Raw genomic sequence first — 14,535 nt, 5'->3', positions numbered from 1 at the left:
TTCCTGGCAGGGCTGGGCTCAGCTCCATCCCCACTGGAGAGCTGCTCCAACACTCCCATCCTGCTGCAAGAGTTGCTATGATGGTCTCTCGCTACAACCAGCACCTTGGCTGCAATAAAACCAGGCCAGAGCTTTGTTGTCAAAGCTACTAACCCATGGGGCATCCGTCAGGGCTCAGAATCACTGCAAGCACTGCGATGCTCTGCCTGCTGCAAAGATAAACCCAGCTGCATAACTAAGGCAAGCAGCCGGTAAACTGCGTTGGTGTCTTACAATGCATTGTGGTCGTTCAATGTTAGCCTGCTGGAAGGGAAACCTAAAAAGCAGTTAACAAAAGGTTCACATTAACTATCTTCAAAAACCACCCAAAACTACAATCCTAAAGTAGCCGGTTCCTCTCTACCTAGGGAAGTGTTGGTGAGGTGTGTTGGAGGAGTTATTGCAGCCTGCACAACACAATGTGAAGGCTGCTTAAAGAAAACCCCACACAGCCCTGAGCTGTGCCCAGCATCCTCTGCCGAACGAGGAGACCTCACTACCCTGGCAGTGAGCCCTGCCACAGTCTGAGGAGAGCCAGCTCCCCATCTTCTTTGCACCCAGGAACCAGCTCCCAAAGGAATCCGTTTCCCTTACTGCCAGCTTTACTCGCTCACTGCCGGACCATGCTGGTGAAAGGTCAAAAGTGGGGTGAACCCCAGGGGTTTTGGTAGGGTCCCTGCCCAAGGTGAAGCAGGAGAGCTGCAGACCCCCCAGTGCAGCTCAGGGGGGAGATGAGCCCCAGCACTGGAGGGAGGATGCTTTCACAGGGCTTCGGTTGGGTTTTGGAGGGGAACGCACCCTCCCACACCCACGGCTCCGACTTCCTCCTTTCAGCCCCAGCCGACTGTAAGAAATAGGAAGGAAGGATTGGGGTGCGTTGCAAAGCTCCCGATGCCCCTCTGCTTTTCCCAGCCAAGCTCGAGAAGCTGAGACCATCCCTATCCCAGCTGAAGCACAGGACGGAGCAGAGGGCTTGATGCAAGGCGAGTACAGCATCTCCATTTCTTTGCTTCTGTTCCTTCTTTCTGTAGGGGGGGAAGCAGCCAGGCGACAAGGTGCTTTGGTAGCTCTGGTGTTTCCAGTGGATTTGGGTTATAATCCCTGATCTAACCTCTGGCTGCTTAGATGGGCTTTGGGAGCACAGCATGGTGTCCCTCCCACATGTGGCATGGTGTGGCCGTTGCTGTGCGCAGCCTTTGCAAAAGCAGCTTCCCTGGGCTGTAATGGTGTTGGAGGCAGGATTAAGCATGGAACTGCAGGTAGTTATCGAGGAGAGGGTGTCAGACCCCAAACAACTCCTTCCTCACCACCCCACAGGGCTGGAAAGCAGAGCAGAGAGGGTGCAGCATCCTCCCTCATCACCCTCACACATGGCCCTGGGGAGAGCAGCGCTGCCTGCGTGCCCACCAGCAGCACCAGGCAAGCACCAGGGCTGGGGGCAGCGCTGGTTCCCCTCCCAGGACATCCCTCTTCCTTGTGGGATCCCATCCACCATCACCCGCAGGATGTGACGGCTCAGAGGGGAAGAGGGAAGCGGCGCGGTGACATGGCGCGAGCCGGGCTTGGTGCGGTGCCACCACCAGCACAGAAGGTCCCTGCACCCCTGCGGGCCTGCGAGAAGAGGTGGGAGAAGGGATGAGAGCCTCGCTCCTTTCCTCTATCTCTCTGCGTGCTGTACACATGAAATACCCTGCTGACACCATTGAAAGCAGCGGTGGGGAAGGCAGCAGAGGCTGCAGGCAAGCTAACCCCGGGGACAGCAGGTCCTTCCCTAAATCTCCATGGCTCTTGGATGCAGACAAAATGCGGGGCACAGCCCAGGGGTGGGGAAAGCAGCCTAGCATCTCCATGGGATGCTTTTCCCAACACCACAGCCCCAGGTCGTGTCCTCACAGGCAAATGCGCGAACGCAAGAGGAGGCTTTGCACCCTGCAGCCAGTGTGGGTGCTGCTGTGTGGCTCCTGCGAGGTGTGGGAAGGCTTTAAGCGGTGCATTTTGCTGTCATGGCTCTCACATCCTGCTTCACAGATTGGTTTTGCACTTTTTGTGTCCTCATCCTGCTGCTGTTCTGTCACAGGCGACCTCAGCGCTGGAGAGTGTGGTGCAGGGTGATGTATTTTCTTAGAGACAGACATAATCAGGTCACCACAGGACTGCTGGTGACAGAGGATCCCTCCTTTGCTCCCTTTGCTCCCAGGAAGCTTTGCCAGCTCCAGGGGACAGGCTGTGCCCTTGAGCAGATCTCTGGGTCCCTGCTCAGGCCCAGGACTCTGTCCTGCATCTCTGCAAGCCATCACAGTGTGCCCACTGGGATCATTCAAGGGGTGATGCCCACTGGAGATGAGACACAAGAAATGGCTTCTCTGCTCTTAAAAATCCCAGACTGGTTTGGGTTGGAAGGGACCTTAAAGCTCATCCAGTTCCAACCCCCTGCCACGGGCAGGGACACCTTCCGCTAGAGCAGGGTGCTCCGAGGTTTCTTGTAGGTTGCCTCTCCAGGTTTCCTGCAGCCCCTTTAGGCACTGGAGCTGCTCTAAGGTCTCCCCTTCAGGAGCCTTCTCCTCTCCAGGCTGACCCAGCCCAGCTCTCTCAGCCTGGCTCCAGAGCAGAGCTGCTCCAGCCCTCGCAGCATCTCCATGGCCTCCTCTAGACTCACTCCAACAGCTCTAAATGCCCCAGAAGTCCTGCAACACTGGGCATGAGAATGCATCCTCCCATTGTGCAAGAAAACAGATGTTTAGCAAAGCACTGCAGGGGGGTTGTGGCTAACAGACTGCAAGACCTGTCTCTGCTGTTGAACACTCGTCTTATTTATAGCAACAGGATTGGCACTAGCATCCACACTTCCCCTTCAGCCCTCTCTATACTCACTCCTTCATGCTGCCCAGCAGCGTGCTCCATCCCACTGACACCCCCTGGAGCATTCAGTGCCTTCTCTGAAGCTGCCTTCACATTTTGTGGCTCACAAGCCCTTCAGGAGACTCTTGCCCTGCCTGAGCCGTGCCAAGTACGTAACATACAGCAAGTGAGAGATGCTCCACAGATGGAAAACCCTGGTGGCTTCTGCAGAGGACTCCTGGTGAAGCAGAGCCCCAGTCCCAAGCTGCCCAAGGCATGTGGCGCAAAGATCAGAGCTCAGGGCTAAGGAGGACCCCATGCCCCATGCAGGTACCAGGACAGCTACCAGAGCCTGGTAGCATCATGCCTGCCCCTAGCAGGGGTGCTCAGTCTCAGCACCTCTCTCCCCAGCCTGGGATGAGGTTGGTTGTAGAGCTCTGCAGTTCTGCTCCTTCACACCAAGGCAGGAGGATGGACTATGTGCATCCCTCTGCTCATCTTAATATATGAAAAAGAGGAAGAGAACCCAACATCCCAGATGATGAAGAGCACATCCAGAAGAGTCCCCATCGAGGGAGCTGGAGAAAACGCTGCTGAGGCCTATGTGTGGGCCCTGCTAATGCAGAGTCAGGATGAAAACCTGCTTTCTCCAGCCTGAGCACCGTAGGGAGGCAGGCGAAAGCAGAAGCCCTACTTGCTCTCTTTGAAGGTCACCCTACGTCACGTATACGCTCAGCCACCCACATACCAGTGAGCAATTTCCCTCCACAGCAAAAGGAAAGAAGTGGTGAGGTCTCTTCTGCTGCTCTCCCTACCACCAGCGTGTGTGGTTTACCTTCTTGCAACAAGGGAAAGAAATGACTTTGGGGATTAGAAAGGCAACCAAATCCAGCCCACAAAATGCACCCTGCATTACAAAACTCACCAGGACCCAGAGCTGGCTTACGTGGAGCTTTCCACTTTACTTCTGGGGTTTGAGAGCTTTCTTAAACCCAGTTTTAATTGGAAACTTGCCCCATCCCTGGCAGTGTTCAAGGCCAGGTTGGACACAGGGGCTTGGAGCAAGCTGCTCCAGTGGAAGGTGTCCCTGCCCGTGGCAGGGGTTGGAGCTGGAGGAGCTTTAAGGTTCCTTCCAAACCAATCCAGTCTGATGCTATGATTCTATTTTATAAGATGAGCCTGTAAGCAGGAGCCTCTAACCCCAGTGAGGATGAGGAGAAGAGCTGGAGCCCAATTAGGCACATTTGGCCAAGGTCACTGTCCAGCAAGGTGCATCCAGGAAGGTCCAACAAGGCCCTGGTGTCCACCCCGCCTTGATGAGAACTTTTACTCTGAAGTCAAGACCTTTTCCTTTGTTTCTTTTTTTACCTGAAGAGTTTTTACCCGTTGTCTGCAAGCTCACACAGGGCTGGCACGATTTGAAGGTGACACAAATCGGGGGCCAGCTAAGCACATCAAGAGCGTAGAACACAGACAGGGATGGTGCAGCTGGGACGGTAAATGATGCCCTTAAAACTCTTTGCCAAGGTGGACTGTGGTGGAGGAGAGGTGCCTGTGGAGGTGTCTTTGTGAAGAAGGGCTCTGCCCACCCATCACAGGACGGTCTTGGGACAGCCACAGCAGGGTGAGCTCCTGGGCCACACCGCTGTGAGGGCTTCATGGGGTGACCGCAGGGGCACCTCTTGCTGCCTGCAGAGCTGTGAGACGGGGCAAGGCTGCTGGAGCAATGCTGGGGAGGCTGGCTCCAGGGCATGGTGGGTTCCCCAAGGCTGCAGACCTTCACATCTGTGTGGCCCTGGCCATAAGCAATGGTGGCAACCAGCCTTAGTGGTCCTGCCACAGCTCCAAATCCATACGACAGCTGGGCACCAAACCTCACTGAAATGACACCCATCGGCCTACCTACACCTTTCTGCCCTTGGGAGGAGGCCAGACCTTCTTTCAAGACTGATCTATGATTGCATGATTCTAGATGAGGCTTTCAGTGCCATGAGTTAGTGGTGGTCTTGGCAGTGCTGGGGTAATGGTTGGACTTGATGATCTTGAAGGTCTTTTCCAACCTGGTTGATTCTGTGGTCCTTTGGTTGTCTGGTATCTTACAGAGACTGATGAGCTAAGAAAGGACATCCAGACGTCTCAGCGTCTGTTGGAGTTTCCCTGTTTTCTCATTCCCTTTTCACCGTGCTGTTAATCCAGTGGGTCCACAGGATGGGGGATGGCACTTGGAGAAGTTGGCAGGAGCCAGAGAGTGGTTGTTTACTCACTCAGGGCTATTTCGAACCCGATGACCTGCTTTTGGGATGTTGTGTCAAATATTGCAAAATAAGGACAATGTTTGTTGTTTCTTTAGGCTTTCTTATTCCTTTTTCTTCTTTTAACAGATTCCTCTTTTGTCACTTCCCCTTGTACATCCATCTTGCAAGGCTGGGTTTTGCTCCAGGGTTGCGCAGGGGGAAGGTGTTATGGGAAATGACAGTGTTGGTGGGCATGATCTCATTGACACGGCAGGACGAACACTGGGATATTGCTTCCCAAGAATGACTTCGCCAACTTCATGGGTAGCATGAAGCTTCTGGGATCAGGAGCTGTGCTCTGGGGCAAGAAGCAAGTAGTGTGAGCAGCTGAGACAAGCACTGTGCGAACGTGCTTGTGAAGAACAGGGTCTCTGTCATGCTCTGGAACAGGGGTGGAACATCCCCCTGGGGCCACCACCCCCTGCAGCCACTTTCTGTAGGGTTGAGGGCTCCCTTCCCTGTGACTGCTGTGCACAAGGTGGTCACAGCGATGCTCTGCTTGTCTTGCAGAAGATGTTTCGTGACCGCTGCCTTCAGCTGCCAATGGTGAGCTGGGTGCTGCTGCTGACCACAGGTGAGCTCAACTTGCCTTTCCTCGCTGCCTTCCTCCCTGCAGCTTATGTGGGCAGTGAAATAGAGAAAGAACCCAAATGCTGCCCAACAGCAGCGTGAACATGGCATTGAGAGGCGTGCAAGCATCAGATCCTGTATTTCCCAGGATGTGGAGTTAACTCTAGGTAGAATCATAGAATAGTTTGGGTTGGAAGAGAAGTTAAAGACTGTCTGATTCCAACCCCCTGCCACAGGCAGGGACACCTTCCACTAGAGCAGCTTGCTCCAAGCCCCTGTGTCCAACCTGGCCTTGAACACTGCCAGGGATGGGGCAGCCACAGCTTCTCTGGGCACCCTGGGCCAGCGCCTCAGCACCCTCACAGGGAAGAGCTTCTGCCTAACAGCTCATCTCAATCTCCCCCCTGTCAGTTAGACCAGCTAAGGGACAGCAAGGCAGGTGAGGACCCTGCCAGGGCCTCTAGTGTGGGTTTTATAGGCAGAGTTTGCTGAAGGCAACATGGGTGCCATGTGCTGGGTGTCAGAGCACCCCATGACTGCGCTGCTACAGACCAGCCTCCCCCAAGTGCCCCCCACACCAACCCCATCTTCCCTCTGTTTCAGCCTTTGCCATGGAATGCCCCAAGATCAAGGTGGGGACGTGCAGGGACTGCATCCAGTCTGGTCCTGGCTGTGCCTGGTGCAAGAAGCTGGTAGGTCCATGTAGGCTTTGGTGTGGTCGGCTCTGTGGCAGTGGGATGTCACCCTGCCCGCCCAGCTCTGCCTGCAGTGGAGGGGTGGGTTGCATGGTGGGAGACCTTCATGTCCTACCTGGTGGGTGGGGATCTGGCAGGCAGGACCCTTGGACCTTCCTTTCTCCATGCAGATGTGGTTTGGGAGGTGGGTCATCTGGTAAGGAGCCCGCTGACCTCCTGCTCCTCTGCTTTTGTTCCCTGCTGATGCTGCGACACGCAGAGCTTCACCAAGGCCGGCGAGCCAGACTCCATCCGCTGCGACACCGTGGAGCAGCTGCTGCAGAGGGGATGCCCGCGCAGCGACATCGAGTTCCCGGTGAACGACATTGCAACCACACAGAACAGCTCCTTGAGCAGTGACGTACAGCTTGCTCCCCAGGAGATGCACCTGAAACTGAGGATAGGTACAGGCTCCCTGGCACTCCCAGTGCCCTCCTGCTCACTCCCAGCCTCAGCTGGGACCACATTTCCTCCTCCTTTCTCTTTCCCTTTCCCCTTCTTTCTCTTTCCCCTTTCCTTTCCTTTCCTTTCCTTTCCTTTCCTTTCCTTTCCTTTCCTTTCCTTTCCTTTCTTTTCCTTTCTTTTCCTTTCTTTCCTTTCCCCTCCTATTTTTTTCATTTTCCTTTCCTTGTTTTCTTTTCTTTCCCTCTTCCTCCCTTGTATTTCTTTTCCGCTCCTCACAGCCCACATTTCCTCCCCTTCTCTTCGGCAAGTGACGAGGATCCCAGCGGGAGGGGGGTGCCGGGGTGGGATGTGAGCCCCAGCACAGCAGATGATCCTGCATCCCTGTTCCACAGGGCAGCCAGCTGTATTTGAGGTGAAATTCCGCCGTGCCATGGGGTACCCCATTGATCTCTACTACCTCATGGACCTTTCCTACTCCATGCTGGATGACCTGGAGAAGGTGAAGAAGCTGGGAGGGGAGCTGCTTAGGGCGCTGGAGAGCACCACCCCTTCTCGCCGCATAGGTGAGCCTATCTCCAATCACTGAGAGCTGGGAAGAGCCATGGGGTGGGATACAGGCAGCAGGCAGCGTGACCCATCCTCTGCAAGGCTGGAGAGCATTCCAGGGCAAAGGAAGTGGACATGGGGGCCAGTAGACTGTCCATGCCTGCTGGTCCCTGCTGCCCCTGACATTGCAGTCTTGGATGCCCTAGGGTTTGGCTCCTTCGTGGACAAGACTGTGCTGCCCTTTGTGAACACACACCCCGAGAAGCTAAAGAACCCCTGCCCCTCCAAGGACAAGCAGTGCCAACCTCCCTTTGCCTTCAAGCACATCCTCTCGCTGACTGACGATGCGGAGAAGTTCGAGAGCGAAGTAGGGAAGCAGTACATCTCGGGAAACCTGGATGCACCCGAGGGGGGGCTGGATGCTATGATGCAAGCAGCAGTGTGTGGGGTGAGTCTGTGACCCGTGCTCATGGAAGGTGGCTCTTCCCCTTTCCAGGTAGGCTTTGGAAGCCCGTCATATCTAAGTCTTAATTCAGCAGTGGGGTAGGTTACTTTGGGGGTTATGAGAGAGCATCTTAGCCCAGATCTCCTGTAACCTACCTCCCCCATGCCCACAGCGTGGCTGATGGGACTTGGCCAGGGCCATACCATGTCCTCCCAGCTCTGCTCAGGGACAGGTCTTCATGCCACTTGCAGGACTTGATCGGCTGGCGCAACGTGACCCGCTTGCTGGTGTATGCCACCGATGATGGCTTCCACTTTGCTGGTGATGGCAAGCTTGCGGCCATCCTGACCCCCAACGATGGCCAGTGCCACTTGGAGGACAACATGTACAAGAGAAGCAACGAGTTTGTAAGTACCAGGTGGCTGCTCAGCAGCTCTGCACCCTCAGCTGTGCTCCCTCAGGCAGGATATATAATGTCACACAAAAAGCCTGTTGCTGAGACCACAGCGTCACCATAACCACCATCGCTTGGGCTACAAAACCTGAACTGTCCACACTTTTGCTAGTGGGGGAGATTGTGCTGAATGAAGCATCCCTCTCCCTACCTAGGACTACCCTTCTGTTGGGCAGCTGGTCCAGAAACTTGCTGAAAACAACATTCAGCCCATTTTTGCTGTCACCAGTAAGGTGGTGGATGTTTACAAGGTAAGGAGACCTTCAGATGGTCCAGGTGCCTCCCCAGGAGGACAAAAAGCAGCTCTGCATGTCCTTCTGCTGCTGTGGTCCCCCCATGCTCCACCATCAGCACAGGGGGACCACTCACCTCTTTGCTCTCTGTTGGCAGAAACTCAGTGAGATGATCCCAAAGTCGGCAGTGGGAGAGCTCAATGAGGACTCCAGCAACATCATTGAACTCATTCAGGTGGCCTACAATGTAAGTGCTAGAGGAGGCTGTGTTTCACCCATTCCGGAGCAGGGAAAGGCTTCCATTGTGTGTCCTTATCATGAGGGAGCAGCTGGGATCTGGGCTTTGAGTACAAGACACGCTGAGTCCCTCTGCCCACAGCAAGCAAGAGGTTCCCACCTCTTCAACGCTGTTATTTGCCTTTGAGAATCACCCCAGGCAGCTGAGAGCCCAGGCTGGGATGCTTCCTGCCCCTATCTCCTAGGCTGGAGCGAAACCCTGCCCTGCAACTCCACACTCCCTTGCTTTGGTCTCCTTTCGGACTGATGGCACTTGCACCACCATTTCCCCACAGAACCTCTCCTCACTGATCATCCTGGACCACTCCACCCTTCCAGATGCCCTTGATGTCAAATATGACTCCTTATGTACTAAAGGCACAGCCACAGACAAAGCAAGAGGGCAGTGCGACAACATCAAGATCAATGAAGAGGTACATCCCCCTGCACAGGGAACATCCTGCAACCAGCAGGTCCCTGATGCCCATCCTGTTTGACAACATGAACCCAGCCTCATGTTTCAGGCTTCCTGGTCACATTAATGTCCAAAATGCTGTGGGATTCAGCAACCTCTGGTTACTGAAGCTGCCTTGATGGCCTTTGGCCCTTCCCTGTCTCACTGTGCACTTTCTAGGTTACCTTCAGAGTGAAGGTTACAGCCAAAGAGTGCATCAAAAGCCAGTCCTTCACCATCCGCCCCCTGGGCTTCACGGACACCCTCACGGTCCACGTGGAGAGCAATTGCAACTGCAACTGCAAGGAGCAGCCCGACCCAGCCGCCTGCAGCGGGCAGGGCAGCATTGTCTGTGGGATCTGCAGGTATGTGCCATCCACACAGAACACTGTTCCGAACGCTGCCGGAGCTGGGGAGCTGCTGGAGGGGGCTGTCAGGTCAAGCCCAGGGCTTGGCTCTGCAGCTTTGCACCAGTTTTCTCTTTCAGAGGTGGATTACATTCATGGACATGGGAGACACAATGTCTCTCCTGTTGGTGAAGCCTCTGCTGCTTTCCTAAGGGCACCCAACCGCTATCCACCCATCCATCCACCCATCTACCAATCTATCCAACATTCCACCCATCCATCTAACCATCCCTCAAGTTATCCATTCATCCATCCACCAAACCATCCCCTGAACAGAAACAGGTCTCTGTTTCACTCAAAATCCCACTCCTGGGTGCAGTTCCTGCAGGTTTTAAGGGCACTTCCTGGCCCCTTGGTAACAGGGAGGGAAAAAGACTAGATTTCCTCAGGAAATACTCCTCGGCAAGGGTCTGGAAATTATAACTCTAACAATAATTTCCAGGCAACTGTTGGGTGTTGTAAATAGGACTTGGGGACAAAGCAGTGTTTCTGAGGTTTCCTCCCAGTCAGCCACCCTGCTCCAGCATGGAGCAGCACCAACATGCCATGGCTGGGCTTTGGTGTGGCTATCCCAGATCTGCTCCACTTTGACTGGGTTGTGGGCCTTGCATATGCTCAACAACACTTCTTGTGGCCACTGACCTGGGCTCGCTCCTTTCCTTTGTTGGCAGCTGCAATCCAGGCTACATAGGAAAGAACTGCGAGTGTGACACGAAAGGCAAGAGCAGCAAGGAGCTGGAGGGCAGCTGCCGGCAGGACAACAGCTCCGTCATCTGCTCGGGGCTGGGGGACTGCGTGTGCGGACAGTGCCTCTGCCACACCAGCGACACGACCGACAAGCAGATCTATGGCACCTTCTGCGAGTGCAACAATGTCAACTGCGAGTTCCACAACAGCCTTCCCTGCGGCGGCAAAGGTGACGTGGCTCTGATGGGTTCTCCACTGGGGCGCTGCTTAGAAAAACTTAACCATAGAACCATGGAATGGGTTGGGTTGGAAGGGACCTTAAAGATCATCCAGTCCCAACCCCTGCCACGGGCAGGGACACCTTCCACTAGAGCAGGTTGCTCCAAGCCACTGTGTGAAGCCTGGCCTTGAACACTGCCAGGGATGGAGCATCCACCACTGTTTTGGGCAACCTGTTCCAGGAGGTGCTGATTTCCCTGCCAAACCCCAGATGGGTGGGTTTGAGGGTCCTGGGTTCCACCACACCACACAGTGCAGGGGGGGTGATGCTTTCCAAACATGGTCAGAGGGAGGGAGACCTGGTTCTCCGCAGCATCCTTGTCACATCTGAAAGGTCTTCCCATGCAGAGCGGGGCAGCTGTGACTGTGGGGTGTGCAAGTGCAATCCTGAGTACCAGGGCAGCGCCTGCCAGTGCAAGAAGTCAACAGAAGGCTGCTTGAACCAACACGGCAATGAGTGCAGCCACCGAGGGACCTGCCACTGCAACCGCTGCCAGTGCTGGGGGGGATATCAGCCCCCCTTCTGCCAGGAGTGCCCCAGCTGCCCCTCGCCCTGTGGCAGATACGTGTGAGTGATGCACATGGAGATGGCACAAAGGGTGGTGGGGGTCAGGCACAGGAGGTCCCTACCTGTGCTTTGGCAGAGCTCAGCAGTGGCCAAAGCCATGGTGAGTCTTGTCCCTGCAGAGGTGAGCTATGGTGACCTGTTTTGCAGCTCCTGCGTGGAGTGCAGGGCCTTTGAGAGTGGCCCCTTTGAGAAGAACTGCTCCCAGGCCTGCTCCAACATCCGTGTGGTGCAGAATGTGACAGGGGAGAGCAGGCAGTGCAGGGAGAAGGACTCCCAAAACTGCTGGATCTCCTTCCGCATGTTCCAGGATGATGGCAATGAGATATACACCGTCACCGTGGATCCTGAGAAAGGTACCCCAGCCCTGCTGCTCCTGCCCCTCCGCTTGGCGGCCTCAGCAGGGGCTGCAGCCAGACACCATTTGCCTGCCCCACAGAGTGCCCAAAGCCTCCCAACATCGCGCTGATTGTGGGCAGCACCATTGCCGGCGTGGCCCTCATTGGCCTGGTGCTCCTGCTGACCTGGCGGCTCCTGATGGAACTGTTTGACCGCCGGGAATACCGTCGGTTCGAAAAGGAGAAGTCCAAGGCCAAGTGGAATGATGTAAGAGAGCCCATCTGTACTGGTGGGCTGTGCTGGGACGCTTGTCTTCATGTGGTGGGGACATCTGGGAGGGACGTTCTTTTCAGTGGTAGCCATAGCAGACCTGCGCCCTCCCCACTGGCCAGTTTCACAGACTGGATGGGTTTGCAGGGTGCTAAAGCAGCCTGTGGGCTCTTCTGCCAACACTGTTGAGGTAGAGATGTGGGTGGGATGGGCAATGCTCCACCAACAACATGGACTCCTCGCCTTTCTCCCTCCAGGCTGATAATCCCCTCTTCAAGAGTGCCACAACCACGGTAGTGAACCCCAGGTTCAATGACCAGTGAAGTTGAGCAACGCCCAGCAGCACTGGGACCCGCTGTGAAATAAGGAAATGCCAAGCTAAGGAAATCCCAGACCTCCTCTCCTTCATCCTGTCAGTTTGTTCCCTTCTGCCAAGAGGTCACCAGCACACCAGGCACTGGCTGAGGGGCTGTACCGTGCCTGTGTCCTGGTGCAGCTGGGTTAGTGGAGCTGGGAGAAGGGAACAGACACAGCTTTGCCATGGATGGGACTGCAGATCTGGTCCCACCAGTGGGCACACACAACAACTCCTGTACCTGGTTACTGCCTCTCTCAGCTCTTGATGGCCTTTACCTTCTGGCAGGACTTTCAGACTCCAAAACCAGCTGAGTGCACAGAGCACTTCCAACATTGACTTGGAGCTGGAATTGCAAACCTGCCCTTTCCCTTGAGCTCTAGCAGGATCTGTTCCCACGCTGCTCCATGCCTTCACCTGCTGCACTGGTCCTCACCACTGTATTTGCACTGGTGTCTGAAGCACTCACAGCTGAGCTGGACTTGGAGGGTCCTCCAGGCTGGTGGTCTGCTCTGAAGCTTTCAGTGAGGTGATGGGCCCTAAGGGCCAGCGAGCACCTGTACCCAGACACAAAGAGCAGCTGGGCAACGTGCACTGAATCTTGTGTTGCTCCCCTCTCAGACCTACCTCAGGCATGGTTCTACTTGGGCTCCTGCAGGCTTGACTTGCCTCTGCCAGGCCTTGAGCCCTCTGCATCATAAGGACACAAAGGAGCAACTGAACTGGGAAACATGGGCACTGAGCACATGAAACCAAGTTTGGCCACAGGGTGAGATCTTTTCCCTGCTCTATGAGTGCATCAGACACACTGAGGGCCAGTCGTGTGCAAGATCCAGAGCATCTGCAGCTCAGCACTTGCACAGCAACTAATTGCTCTTACACTGGGGGGTCATTCCTGTGAAATAGCGGTACAATTCCATATTTTCTTTGAGTTTGGGAATAATTTGCATACAGCTGTGTTGTGTCCCATCTTCATTTGCTCTCTGAAGAGGTTTAATATTAATAAAAACTAATATATATAAAGTAAATACATCTGTCCAGCTAAGAATCAGGTGCAAGGGCAGCAGCTGAAGTGTTCTTCAGAGAGACTTCAGCAAAACCCTGCCATTGCCAGCAGCTCCCATCCATAGATACTGTGCCTGGAAAAGATGCTGGCCAGAGACACAAACTGTCTTCTACACTCATTTGCCATCTACATCCCCTGCAAACCAAAACTGACTCACTAAATGATGCAGACCAGGGCTTGGATGCAATGCCCATTGCTGGGGAACCGGGTAGAGGCTGTTATGTGACGAGACTGTCCACCCTGCTAGCAGCCACAGGTTTTGGTGCTGGTGCAGTGTGTGCAGAACAAGCACAACCACGCACATGCTTTGGGGGACAATCGGAGAAAATTAGATCCAGGCTTTTTCCAAAAGAACTATGATTGGTCGCTGCATTAGACGGAAGTATACGCTAGAGCACGTGCAAAATCCCCGAGGAAAACAGGGAGCTAGGAGGGTCCTTCAGGCCCCTGGTCTTGCTTTAGCCCAAAGGCTTGGTGGTCCCTCTGTGGAGAACTGATGGCAAAAGTCAGAAGTATTTCTCAGCCAGGTGTGGAACAGCTTTTCCGCCAGGCTCCAAACACTGCCCCATCTTTTCTTAAAGGTCTTTACTTTCCATCAGGAATAGTTGGACCATATTTCTTTTGACTTGGGGTGAGGATTGAGCCAGCTGAAGTCAACATGTTGATTCTGGTAAGAGCAGAAGTCAGCAGTATGGTGTGGGACACCCTAAGCAGTTCAAGTGGCCATTCTGCAGGCTGGGAGGGCAGAGTCATAGAATCACTGAATAATAGAATGGTTTGGGTTGGAAGGGACATTAAAGCTCATCCAGTTCCAACCCCTGCCACGGGCAGGGACACCTTCCACTAGAGCAGGGTGCTCCAAGCCCCTGTGTCCAATCTGGCCTTGAACACTGCCAGGAATGGGGCAGCCACAGCTTCTCTGGGCACCCTGGGCCAGCGCCTCAGCACCCTCACAGGGAAAACCTTCTGCTTTATCTCCAACTTGAACTTCCCCTGTTTCAGTTTGAACCCATCACCCCTTGTCCTATTGCTCCAGTTGCCGACAAAGAGTTCCCCTGTTACTGCACATAAAACCTGCACTCAGCCCATGCCACACCACACCACTCGAGACAAGGCTGAGATGAGGCAGATACATCTGAGCCCCTGCTCTTTGGCCACTCTGTGCCCTTATGGGCTCCTCCTATCTGAGGAACCACCACCTCTCCCAAGGGAGCAAGAGGCAGAGGGGCTGCAGGAGCTGCAAGGCCACATCCCCAAAGAAACACCATCCTCCATGCCT

The 14,535-nt window shown here is 54.7% G+C and overlaps 1 protein-coding gene across 1 annotated transcript; it reads left to right on the top strand.

Moving 5' to 3' along the window:
- Positions 1-893: 893 nt before the first annotated feature.
- ITGB2 (integrin subunit beta 2) lies at positions 894-13,097 on the top strand. Its single transcript, XM_080632107.1, has 16 exons — positions 894-1,022; positions 5,682-5,745; positions 6,345-6,433; positions 6,696-6,879; positions 7,273-7,443; positions 7,633-7,874; positions 8,123-8,278; positions 8,481-8,576; positions 8,716-8,805; positions 9,131-9,268; positions 9,469-9,653; positions 10,367-10,611; positions 11,010-11,229; positions 11,377-11,582; positions 11,666-11,832; positions 12,093-13,097. Exons 2-16 carry the CDS (start codon positions 5,685-5,687, stop codon positions 12,156-12,158), a joined length of 2,316 nt encoding a protein of 771 aa, XP_080488233.1. The 5' UTR covers positions 894-1,022; positions 5,682-5,684; the 3' UTR covers positions 12,159-13,097.
- The last annotated feature ends 1,438 nt before the right edge of the window (positions 13,098-14,535 follow it).

Source organism: Psittacula echo (genome assembly GCF_963264785.1).
Source record: "Psittacula echo genome assembly, chromosome: 20".
Taxonomy (NCBI): Eukaryota; Metazoa; Chordata; class Aves; order Psittaciformes; family Psittacidae; genus Psittacula; species Psittacula echo.
This window is presented reverse-complemented; position numbering and strand designations above follow the sequence as displayed.